This window comes from Leptodactylus fuscus, chromosome 6 (assembly GCF_031893055.1).
Source record: "Leptodactylus fuscus isolate aLepFus1 chromosome 6, aLepFus1.hap2, whole genome shotgun sequence".
In the NCBI taxonomy this organism is placed as follows: Eukaryota; Metazoa; Chordata; class Amphibia; order Anura; family Leptodactylidae; genus Leptodactylus; species Leptodactylus fuscus.
Window position 1 is genome coordinate 18,920,218 of NC_134270.1, and position 12,513 is coordinate 18,932,730.

The 12,513-nt window shown below is 44.3% G+C and overlaps 1 protein-coding gene across 1 annotated transcript in view; it reads left to right on the top strand.

Annotated features, from left to right (window-relative positions):
* The first annotated feature begins 672 nt into the window (after positions 1-672).
* Positions 673-12,513, top strand: part of LOC142210388 (uncharacterized) — an 87,051-nt gene continuing 75,210 nt past the window's right edge. The window contains 8 exon segments of the mRNA XM_075279490.1: positions 673-714; positions 3,519-3,599; positions 4,294-4,473; positions 4,553-4,676; positions 4,760-4,833; positions 4,963-5,065; positions 6,580-7,223; positions 7,290-7,649. Of these exon segments, the coding sequence (XP_075135591.1) occupies positions 3,528-3,599; positions 4,294-4,473; positions 4,553-4,676; positions 4,760-4,833; positions 4,963-5,065; positions 6,580-7,223; positions 7,290-7,649 (1,557 nt within the window). The 5' untranslated portion in view covers positions 673-714; positions 3,519-3,527.

Consider the following 12,513-nt stretch of genomic DNA (forward strand, 5'->3'; position numbering starts at 1 on the left):
ATGAACAGACCTCGGAGCAGAGACGGAGTATTTAGTAATTACCGCCTGGTTAACCACTACGCCGCTCTGTGCGTCAATTGTGAGAAAAGCGCGTTACAAGTCTTTGTTGTCATGGCGTTTACACACAGCTCTGACATTTAACCCCTTTTTGTTTGATCACATGATTATGACATCATCACAGGTCCTTTAGCCTAAAGTTTGACTCCTCCCAGTCATGTGACTGATCACATGGTCAAACATCCCTAAAGGTCCTTTTAGCTCCTCCTGCAGCACAGCCCTGACCCCTCCCACATGTGACTGATCACATGGTCATGACATCATCACAGGTCCTTTCCCCAGCAGGATCCCTCCTCTCACACATATATATATATATATAGTGAACAGGTGTGTATATATAGTATACAAGCGGAGGTATATCACATATATGTGTATAGTCACCGGGGAACATGTACCATTAACCCCTTCATTACCACCTCTCTGACCCGGGGTGGCCTCTCGGACAGTATTGACACCAGGAGGGCGGTGCCGGTAATAATAATTGGTGGTCCAGGGATTTCTCCCTCCCTGATTGGTCAGGCTGTGTGTCAGTCTTCCAGTCTGGCCAATCAGAAGTGTCAGGGGCTGAGAGGACAGAGCTGCAGTGTGGCTGTCAGTGTCCAGCCCAGGACATTGCAGGCTCAGATCCTGGAGCTGTTCTGTCTGCTGGAGCCTGGAGTAAGTGGTGTGCAGGGGATGATGGGGAGACATGGCTGCTGTGTGGGCTGTGCGGGAAGGAGGGGGGGATGCTGCTGCTGCTGCTGCTGCTGCTGATTCTTCATCATGGCTGAGCTGAGTACAGATCAGGGGATAAGATCTCAGATAGAATGGGTTTTGGTTGCAGTAATCATATTGCTTTATATATGGAACAAGAGAAGGCCTTGGGTATTCTGGTTACAAGTAAGGGAAGCAGCAGTGTCAAGCAGTACTCGGCGTCAAGTGGCAACTGCAAAGCAAATAAGATTTTAGGGTGTATACAAAGAGAGGTTAAAAACCTAGGAACCCAATGTAATATGATTCTGGCTCTAGCAGATAAAAATCTGCACTTGCAATTTCCAGTAGAATTTGGAGCTGATTTTGAGGCAGGACTTGATGGGCTGGCATTTATTCAGCCTAATTAAAGGGGTTGTCCAGGAATTGAACAAACTATGGAATGGCCTGGGAAGGTGTAACATATAAAAAAAAATACTCACCTGTCCCTGCTGCAGTCTGTTTAATCGTACACTCTACCATGGCCGGGGAAGCCCTGCACCCACACGTGACCGCTGAGGCCATTGATTGGTCGCTGAAGAGGAACATCACTGGTCACATAAGGTTCAGGGCTTCTGGGGACCAAGTCACGGCCCTCAACCAAATGTACTGTGGCAACAACAACAGAGTGGCGAGGATGAGTGAGTATTTTTTAATGTTTTTATGTTGTACTTGCCCTTTCCAGTTCCTGGACAACCCCTTTAATTACATAACTACGGATGAACCCATTGTAGTATACTGCAGATGATAGATGTCATCAGGGTAACATTCTGCAGGGCACAGATACACCCACTACAATTGCTGCCTTATTTATGTGGTTGTGGAGTACCACGCTTAGGCCATGGTCCCATGTAGAGGCTGGCGAGTTGTCGTGAGACCTATAACATGTCTACAAGCATTTGATTCTTGGTTAATGGGCGCTTGGTTTTTCAGTTTTATCTGGACTCTCTAAGTTCCCTGTGATGTTTTTCTGTATAGTGTCCAGACGATACCTGTTATGTGTATCTGAGATGCTTTGGGGGTGAACTGATCGAACCCTTGTATACAGGGGCGAACCTGCCCCTTTCGCCGCCCGAGGCGAACTACAGAAAGCCGCCCCCCCCTCCGCCGGAGGAGGGGGCGTGGTGAAGTGCAGGGGGAGGGGCTTAGCGCCGTTCGCCGACAGAGAGCAGGCACGGAGACGACCTGCTCTCTGCCTGAGCGTGAGAGGAGGCTGCTGGAGCAGCGCTGCTCCAGTGGCCTCCCCAAACCACCGCTCCATGCTAAACCAGTCCAGGACAGCTTGTCCTAGACTGACTTAGGTAACCAAAAATGCCACCCTCCCTGAGGCCCTGGCATAGCGCCGCCTGAAGCGGTCGCTTCAGGTCGCCTCATGGGAGGTGCGGCGCTGCTTGTATAACCTGTGGGATATAAATCTGTGGTTCACACATTCTGGAGGCTTACCAGTCTTATGAGGAAAAGCACAGACTCTCTGTATAAGTAGAAAGGATATCTGTGATTCTTGTATTTAAAGGGGTTCTCTAGGGACTGTTTAAACACTTTCCTCCCCCTGGGTTCTACTTAGGTTGAACATGGGGTTTTCTGGCTGATTCCACGATCAGAAGTAGCTCCTTGGCACCAAGCTGATCCATCTCCTCCCACCTCTTCCATGTTCACAGGTAGTCACCTGTGTTATGGGGGATGCCAAAATAGCTACTGGTATTATTATAGCCAGTGCTCCAAGGACTGACCTATGAGAACAGGAGAAGGAGGGAGGAGGCAGATCAAATGAGGTACTGGCTGGCTTTGATCATGTGACCCAGGGTAGAAATGTGCCCAGAAATCCAATCTTCAACCCAAATAGAACCCAGGGAAAGTAAAGACTTTAACAGTTTCTTCATTATCTTTGCAACACTACTACACTACAATGGCTATATACAGCTTGCAATGCATCATGGGTACATCACTGTGATTTACATAAATGTGATAGTTTCATCTATTTCACTTTATTAGGCTGTGTATGGACACGTTATACCAGCAGTTCCTGAATATGTGCAGTGGTAGAGTGGGCTTACTCTCAACTACATCACGGCCACACTATAGCTGCCCATTTGTCCAGTAGAACTTGATTGCATCCATGTGTTATCTGTATTAGCAAAACATTTAGATTGCAATCAGAATAGCAGATCTGAACAATCCACCAGGGTCAAATGGCAGCCAGTCAGTGAGGGAGAAGTGACTAAGAGTGCCATTCATGACTGCATAGATGTATGTAATGGCGACATCAAAAATAATAAAAATGAGGCAACATTCCGGGTGGTGAAAAAGTAATCCAATGAGCTTTTTGACCCACACATGGATATATAAACTCACTGGATAATTTTTTCACTAATTGGAATAATTCCTCAATTATTATTAATATAAGGACTCTGAACCAGGACCCGCCAACGACCACCGTAGCTATGCTGCCATATTTTTCCGAGTGAGCACTGTACCCTCTTCACTGAATAACAAGTGCAGCGCTGTATATATCTGTGCTCGGTACTGTTACTGAAGCACGTGACCGATGAAAGTGACATCATCGGAACACAGAAGAGGATGCATTAATCGTGTGAGTGACTGTCTCTTCAACAGCTAATATATATTATGGTCAATGGCTTCAAACATCTGCATAGCCTCAAATATGTCCCTCTATTATCTCCAGTAATTGTAATTTTTGTGATTTTTACATTATTACTCTTCTTTTCAATCAGATTTCTACAATGGATAAGGACAAGAATGCAGAGAATATATTAAATTTCACCTTAGAGATTCTCTTTCTGCTTACTGGAGAGGTGAGAGATTCTGATGATGTCACATTACATCATTCTTATCTATAGTAATAACAGATGATATGACTGGAGAGGTGAGGGACTCTGAGAATGGATGGAGTGATATTTATTAAAGGGATCCTATCACTCAGACACAATTTTTTGTAGGTACCACGTCGGAATAGCCTTAAGAAAGGCTATTCTTCTCCTACCTTTCATCGTCTTCTCCGCGCCGCCGTTTGCCTACAATCCCGGTTCTTGTCGGTATGCAAATGAGCTCTCTCGCAGCACTGGGGGCGGGCCCCAGCGTTCAGACAGCACTGGGGTGTCCCCAGTATTGTAAGCAGCCATTTTCTCGTGGCCTGTGGGCATGCACAGTCTGCTCTGCCCACGGCCCGAGGCCTAGAAGCTACAAGCCATCGCCGGAAGAAGAGGCTGAAGGTGACGTTGATGAAGAAGATGGAGGAGGTGCTGGAGATAGTTCTCTCGCAGCATTGGGGACACCCCCAGTGCTGTCTGAGTGCTGGGGCTCACGCCCCAGTGCTGCAAGACAACTCATTTGCATACCGACAAGAACTGGGATTGTAGGCGAATGGTGGCGCGAAGAAGACGACGAAAGGTAGGAGAGTAGCCTTTCTTAAGGCTATTCCAACGTGGTACCTACAAAAAAATTGTGTCTGAGTGATAGGATCCCTTTAATGTGTCTCTCCATAAACAGGACTACACAGTAGTGAAGAAGACCTCTAGTGGGCCCTGTCAGGCTCCTGTGTCTGAAGGATGGGGGAGAACCCTGAGCCCAATCCCGGGGCCTCCACCTCACTCCCTGATACATGAGGAGATCAATGGACAGAAGATCCTAAAACTCACCAACAAGATCATTGAGCTGCTGACTGGAGAGGTGACACTGCTGGGAATGCTGGGACATTATACAGGAGCTATGAAGGGATCTGGTGATGACTGTATCATTGTGTTGTCAGGTTCCTATAAGGTGTCAGGATGTCACTGTCTATTTCTCCATGGAGGAGTGGGAGTATTTAGAAGGACACAAAGATGTGTACAAGGAGGTGATGATGGAGGATCAGCAGCCCCTCACATCAGCAGGTAATAGACATGACTAAATACACACGGCCTCTCATTATCTGTATGGAAAGAATGAATTCAGTCCCTGTATGTGTTTCCTCCAGTTCCATCCAGTAAGAGAACATCACCGGAGAGATGTCCCAGTCCTCTTCTACCACCGGACTGTAAGGAAGAAAATGTCCTCCAGGATGATCAGGTAGATGGAGATAAGGTGACATGAAATCTTCCTTCTTATCTTATTATTTTATAAAACATCCCACGTGACTTCTCCATCCGTCTGGTGACTTTTACAATATTTATTTCACAGCTTTTGTATCCGGGTGAAGATCTGAACATTATTATTGCTCCGGAGACATATGTGAGGGGTGATGAGGAGTGTAAGGAGGACATTCCTACAGGTGACCGCCCAGGTGAGTAGTCATCACAAAATATAGCAGAGAATAAAACTAACACGAATCTGAAGCTGTATACCCAAATAAGAAATGGAAATCTCAGCAGGAACTAGACAAATTAGAAACTTTAGCTCAGACAAGTTGTGACTAGTGAAGCAGATATTTGGTATACAAAGTTGTAGAGATTGGCTGGGGTAAGATTTAGGTGCATGCATTGACCCTTTCAGATGCATAATGGAAGCGCACACAGGCCCTATTCATAATCTCTCATATTCACTTTCACTGGGACAGAGATGTCATCAGGTTCAGACCAATGTTGTCCCACTTCGCTTTCTCAGAGTTGGAGATGTCCTCGTTTCAAAAACCAGAAACGCAAAGTAAACTGTGTTAAGAGGTTTATACTTTTCATCCACATCTCTTTCCATTTGGGGTATCAAGAACTGCCAAAAGTTAAAGTAAGCTTGTAGACATACAGATCCAAAAAATTCATTCTAACCAGTAACTCCCTTGGCCTGCTTTTGGCTGAGCAAAGGGTAAGAAGTCTATTCTGAAAGGAAGTATGTAGGACAAATTCTATGAATCAGAGGGCAAAGATGTGGAACAAACCACATTTAGACAGCTAAGCTGGCAAACAATGTCCCCACCAAAGAATGGGACCTCAGACCCAGTTGTAAAATGAAGTATACAAAATCAGGGCAAGCCAAGAGCAAAGGATATTTGGAATCAGGCTCTAAATGTGAGACCCCAACTTGGAGCTCTAGAGGTGCAGTCCCTTCCTTGATGGGTTGATTGTTGATGGAAGTAATGACCAGAGGTTTTTTCAGCCAAGTGGTAGGGAGGTGGTACATGGTGCCCCAGGATTAGTGTATGACATTGTCACCAAATCCAGTGTACAAAAAATATTTTACAGAAAAATTGATTCTTTCTGAAGACAGGATTACAAGAACAGCTTAGAAGAGGAGTACAGACTCTAACTCTCCAAGCTGTCGGGAACCCAGTTTGAGTTGCGGACATAGGTTGCAACAAAGGTTGCCTTTGTGTCTAAACTAGCATCCATTGGGAGGCAGTTTCAGAAACTCAACCTGCAAAGAAACTACAATAGCTGATACTAATAAGGAGTCCTGGAATGAGGATGCCATTTGTGTTCTGGAAGATCTCTTCGAGAAAATTCATAAATTCTGGTTGTACAGACAGTATGAAAGGTGGTGAGAATAATCTCTACAGCATGAATGAAATTATACAGATATGACGATAAGGCTTTATACTGCAGTTTAATGTAAAAATTATCTCCTTATTTCAGCAATTTTGTTACTGACGCTTTCATGCTTAGAGAACCAATAGACAGTAAAATTTGTGGCATTCTAAGGTATTCACATAATTGGTGTTGGGTAAAAAAAAAGCCATAGAGACTGCATGGATAGATATTGCACAGTGGTATATGCAATATATTTTTTGAGTTTTCTAAACATACACCCAGTTTTAAGGTTATAGTATTATTAATAAATAATAAAATACATTTTTCTTTTTGCCAGATGACTGTATCGAGAGCTCAGAGGAACGTCTGATGTCTTCAGATTATAAAGCAGATGATGGTGGTATCACACAAGATACATATGAAGAACATGCCATTATCCCAGATATACCCGCAGCGCATCACAGCAACGATCTATCCTCTGATCCTTTTAAATGGGTCCTACCTTCTGTTTCATCAAAGACTGTGAAGCAAAACAAAAGTTACAAAAGGAGTGTTGAACATCAGAGAGTTCACACGGAAGAGAAGCCATATTCATGTTTCGATTGTGGCAAATGTTTTTCTCAGAAATCAAATCTTGTGAGACATGAGCGGATTCACACAGGGGAGAAGCCATATTCATGTTCAGAATGTGGGAAATGTTTTACTCTCAAATTAACTCTCGACACACATCAGAGAACTCACACTGGGGAGAAGCCATTCTCATGCTCAGAATGTGGAAAATGTTTTAGCCAGAAATCAGATCTCGTGAAACATCAGAGAATTCACACTGGAGAGAAGCCATTTTCATGTTCAAAATGTGGGAAATGTTTTAACCAGAAAACACATCTTGTTAAACATCAGGCAACACACAAACGGGAAAAACCATTTTCATGTTCAGAATGTGGAATGTGTTTTAACGAGAAATTTGATCTTTTTAAACATGTGAGAATTCACACAGGGGATAATCCATTTTTATCTTTAGAATTTGTGCAACAAAATTGCAATAAGTCAACTTTAGATATGCATCAGAGACTTCACACAGAGGAGAGGCCATATTCATGTTCAGAATGTGGGAAGTGTTTTCGGCAAAAATCGGAGCTTGTTAGACATCAGAAACTTCATACAGGGGAGAGGCCATTTTCGTGTACAGAATGTGGGAAATGCTTTCGTCAGAAATCCGATCTTGTTGTACATCACAGAATTCACTCAGGGGAGAGGCCATTTTCGTGTTCTGAATGTGGAAAATGTTTTTACCAGAAATCAGATCTTGTTAGACATCAGAGAATTCACACAGGGGAGAAGCCATTTTCATGTTCTGAGTGTGGGAAATGTTTCACCCACAAATCACATTGCCTTAATCATCAAAGGGTTCACACGGGGCAGTAGCCTTTTATAATTATTATTTTATTTGTTATATTGACAACTGTTACAGCCAAAGTAAATTCATGTCATAAAAGGGAAATCCATTTTGAATACTGAGTGATGATTTAGAAATATATGCAACTAGCATTACCCACGACTTCATCCGTGGCCCTCACCCTCCCTGCGCGATCCACCTCCAGCATACCCGCAGGCCGACGCTCCTCAATGAACCTGGCCCCCTTCCCCCGGAGGCGCTCCCGCATCCATGTGCTTCACCCGTCGTGGTGCACCCGCTGCCGCCACTGCTGCCCGCGTGCCTCACCAGCCCTCCTCCGCGGTGCGCGACAACAGCCCCCACCGGTTCAACCCGCACAAACGCCCCTGCCGGGGCCCCCCTACCACAGTTCCCTTGCGGGCCCACCCCTGACCCCAGCCCCCACCTCTGTGAACCCCCCTCCCCCCAACCAAAAAAATAACCCTAACCCCAATCCCACGCACTCTCAAAGTCCCCAAACCCGGAGCCCACTACAGGGCGTCTTGGCCAGGCTGGGGGGGGCGAAGAGCCGGCTGTACTCACCGAACAGGTGGTGCAGAGGTACGTGTGGCGTGGACTCTCCAGCGTCTGTACCTCTGGACAGCAAGGACGCGGGCCGGTGTGCGTGTCCTTCGAATGTGTTGGTGCGCGGCCGCAACCTATGCCGGCACCGCGCTGCTGGCCAGCATGGTGGCATTGCTCCGGAGACGTGAGCAGCTGCCATGTTTACCGGCATAGACTGGGGCACTGGTGCCGCCCATGCAATGCCAGGAACGTATCGGCCCGCATGGCTTCCCCTGCGACCCGCCCTCAGACTGCAGCCAACCAATAGGAGCTCCGCTGCAAGAGCTGCGATGACGTCATCTCAGGCCCTGCAGCGGAGCCAGAGACAACTTTCGCCGGTGGCGGGCGGGATTCTGGTGGTGTGTGGGACCTAATATGTAGCCTATGTTTCCTTCCTCATGAATATCTAGGTACAGTATGTGTGAAATCTCACCTCAATCCGTTCAGCCGTTTGGCTGTGATTGAGGAACAAACATCCAAACACACAAGCATCCAAACTTTTCACATTTTCACATTTATAATATTAGTAGGATTAATGTCTGTGGTCTAAGAAGCAGAATGAATCCTGATAACACATTGATGTAGCGAGCAGAGAATTCACACTACATCCCAGACTTTGTTACATTTCTGGTTTTAGAAATAATCTTCATTTTAATGATATAACACAACTGAGCCAGGCTAGGAAGTCTCCGACCAATCTCATGTCTATAGTTTTAAATGTTAATCCACCTAGAAAAAAAAGTTGGTATTTGTAGTCAAAAAGGTACAAATACTAGGACAGAACTAAAGATGGGCAGAAAGGTTCATAATGATCCAGATATGACCCAAACTTCTGCAAACTTTCGGTTTCTAACAAAATCAAAATTCTCGTGAATAGTCATAGTCACCCTTTGAGTGCCAAATCACCTTTTGTTAAACCGTTTTTGCATTACTCGCTGTGGTTCATTGCAATTTTCAACCATTCTTTCTAAGCTAAGCCTTCCGCAGTATTGTTTTACATATACCCTGATTGCTGGTCAGTCACCCTTTGAGTGCTAAATCGCTTTTTTATTAAACATTTTCTGCATTATTTCATAGTTTCAGTCAAATTGTTTGCAAGCAGTGTTTGTCACAAAATTTTACATACTGCCCACAGTAATTTCTTGCAGTGCCGGTTGTGTAGGCTGAAAATTGTGCACACAATTCTTTCACAATAACAAAAAAATATATGCAGTAAAATATCTGGAAAATGACAGGGCAGGGAACGACGTAAAGGAGGAAAAGGAAATAAAGACATATATTTTGATTACTTGGCTTGCTCATCTAAGTCTTTATCAGGATATTACATCTGACAGTAACACCGTGACTTTAAGTCAGGGTTCTATGTTCCTCCTACGTCATGTTAACATCAAGCAGAAGGTGGCCTTTCTGCTTGATAAACCCTGTCTTCATCTTTACTGATAATGGCTGGCTGCTGATAAAGATATTCCTCCAAGACTTTTGATGAGTTGGATGAGAACAGTTAGCATTTTATATGCAGGAGGTAGAAGTGGAAGACATGACTAGTGGTGTTAGGAGAGAGAGAGAGAGGGGGGTACTATTAGCCATACTGATAGGGGCACTTGAGGGAAATCTAGGGGTTTGGCGTTATGAGGGGATCCATGAATTCCATGGTCATGAAGATAAGTGTAAAGAAAGTGTCGGGATAAGATGATGACATTGCCGATTACTGTATTACGGACAGGACTTTGCAACAGGGTTGGTAAAGAGTTGATCAGAGGAAGAGGGTACGAAGAGCGAACATAGTAACAAACTTAACGTTTTAGTTTCAAAAAGTATTTATTGAAAAATTGAAGGAACGAGAGACACGAGAAGCAATACAACAAACACAGTACAAGCATACAAAGGAAATAGAATTTAAGATTTAAGTATAAAACAGATTTATCGCTATGTTGTTAGACTCAACAAAGGCCTACAATGAGGGGTGAGAATAAAAAGGCATAAAAGCCAAGAACCAACTTAGTGAAAACCATAGAGGGATAAGTAGCGCCAAAGTGTATGTGTGAGGGAAATGAGTATAGTGAAAGCTCCGCTTGAAAAAGAATACATAGGAGATGTACCCAATCCAATTTCCCAGAGTTGAAGACAGTATGGCAGACTTGGGATGCTGGTCCTGTGGAACCATAGTGTCGAGATCTTATCAAAGAGCTGACAATTAGCATTAATCTTTTCATGTAGTATGATGGTATCTGTCACCGAGATAAAAGATTTTCTCCAGTTAAAGAGGACCTTTCATGGTCCAGGGCACAGGCAGTTCTATATACTGCTGGAAAGCCGACAGTGCACTGAATTCAGTGCACTGTTGGCTTTCCCGATCTGTGCCCCGGGTAAAGAGCTATTGGTCCCGGTACCGTAGCTATTTACAGTCAGAAGGGCATTCCTGACAGTCAGTCAGGAACGTCCTTCTTCAAAGCAGCGCCTATAGCACTGTACATTGTGAGCGGGGAGGAACTCCCCCTCCCCCCCTGATAATACTCGTCTATGGACAAGCACTGTGAGCAGAGGAAGGGGGCGTTCCCCCCACACAAACACTCACACTGTACAGCGCAATAGGCATTGCTGTGGAGAAGGACGTACCTGACTGACTGTCAGGAACGCCCTTCTGACTGTAAAGAGCTACAGTACAAGGACCGAAAGCTCTTTACCCGGAGCACAGATCGGGAAAGTCGACAGTGCTCTGAATTCAGCGCACTGTTGGCTTTCAAGCAGTATATAGAACTGCCTGTGCCCCAAACCATGAAAGGTCCTCTTTAAAGGCAATGTGAATTTGGGCGGCCATAAGGATATATTGAAATAATTTGAATTGGACACATTTAATACTGGAAGGCTTAAAACAAAGAAGAAATATAAGAGCAGTCTGAGGAACAGACTGGCTAAAAAGACATTGTATCATTCTATGAATAGCCAGCCAGAAGTGATGGGCATGGGGGCAGTGCCTAGGGCATTACATTCCCTAAAACTTAGGGGTGAGACAGCAGGGTAAAAGCTGTGTAATCGACGAGGGACCATATAGGCCCTATGAAGGACTTTTAGAGGAGACTCCCTAAGGGTGACCTGCCAACTGCCTTTGCTAATGGAAGTGCAACAATCTATTCATTAAGTTAGGGTAGAGTCAAGCTCTCATTCCCAGGCTTCCAAAAAGTCAAGTTTGGTATCAGAAGAAGGAGCATTGAATAGGCTATATAAATGAGAGTGAACCCTTATCAGACTCTCTAAAGAAACATAACTTCTCAACGTCAGAGGGGGAAATCTTTGGGTTGAGTGGGGTAAGAGAGTGCAAGAAATGGAAGACCTATGCAGCCTGGAATGCCTCTGCAGGGGGCCGAGAATAAGTAGTAGTGAAATATTCTTTGGTGAAAACCTGTCAGTTACAGAGAAAATCATAGTGACAGCAAAACCAAGTGTGTCTTCACCAAACACCTCAGGGGAAAGGCCAGGAGGGAATAAGAGGGTTACAATACTGTGGAGTTAAAGTTTAAATTGGGCTTTGCAAGCATTACTGCAAACAAATCCTCCGCCACAATTGCAAAATGTAATCAGTCACCAAATTAAGGCTTGCAAAGAGGTTGGGGCTACCAGTGTTGATTCCAATGTTATCCACTGAGAGCATTATGTCTCGTTATTGATAGTATTTCGTTAAGAGATCCGAGCAGCGATTGAATACTTAAAAAGATGAGGGAACAATAATCTAACTTCTTGTGAAAATGTAACGCATGTACATACAGTATATGGGGCTGTTTATAGGCCGAAATAAAATTCAAAATCTCTTTCTAAAGAGAAGCTAGTCCTATAAAGCAATTGAACAAGTATGGCTGCGCTTATTAGGAGACCTTAGAACTTCAGGAAAAGATTCTTTACATCTTTTAATTTTACAATAAATAAATAAATTAAATTACAATAAATTACAATACATCATTTAATCTTTTACAATAAAATCTACTTTTGTCTACATATCCGTGTATCGATATTTGTCTACACCGAGGGAGCGCGTGGCTAGTTTCTACATTGAGGAACCCTTCCCCAATATATTTTGCATCGTAAAGAGAAGCTAGGAAAATGAAGATCAACCGGGTTTGGAAAGGTGCAGAAAAAAATTGGAATATGGGGGAGAGTAACTCTTTATCAAATGAAAGAGTAGGGCAATGGCACCCAACAAGGTCCCTCAAAAGCTTTAGGATGAGTGTGGCGTAATTCCATTTGAAACAGGAAGCTCAACGCTTTTAGTCGGATGGT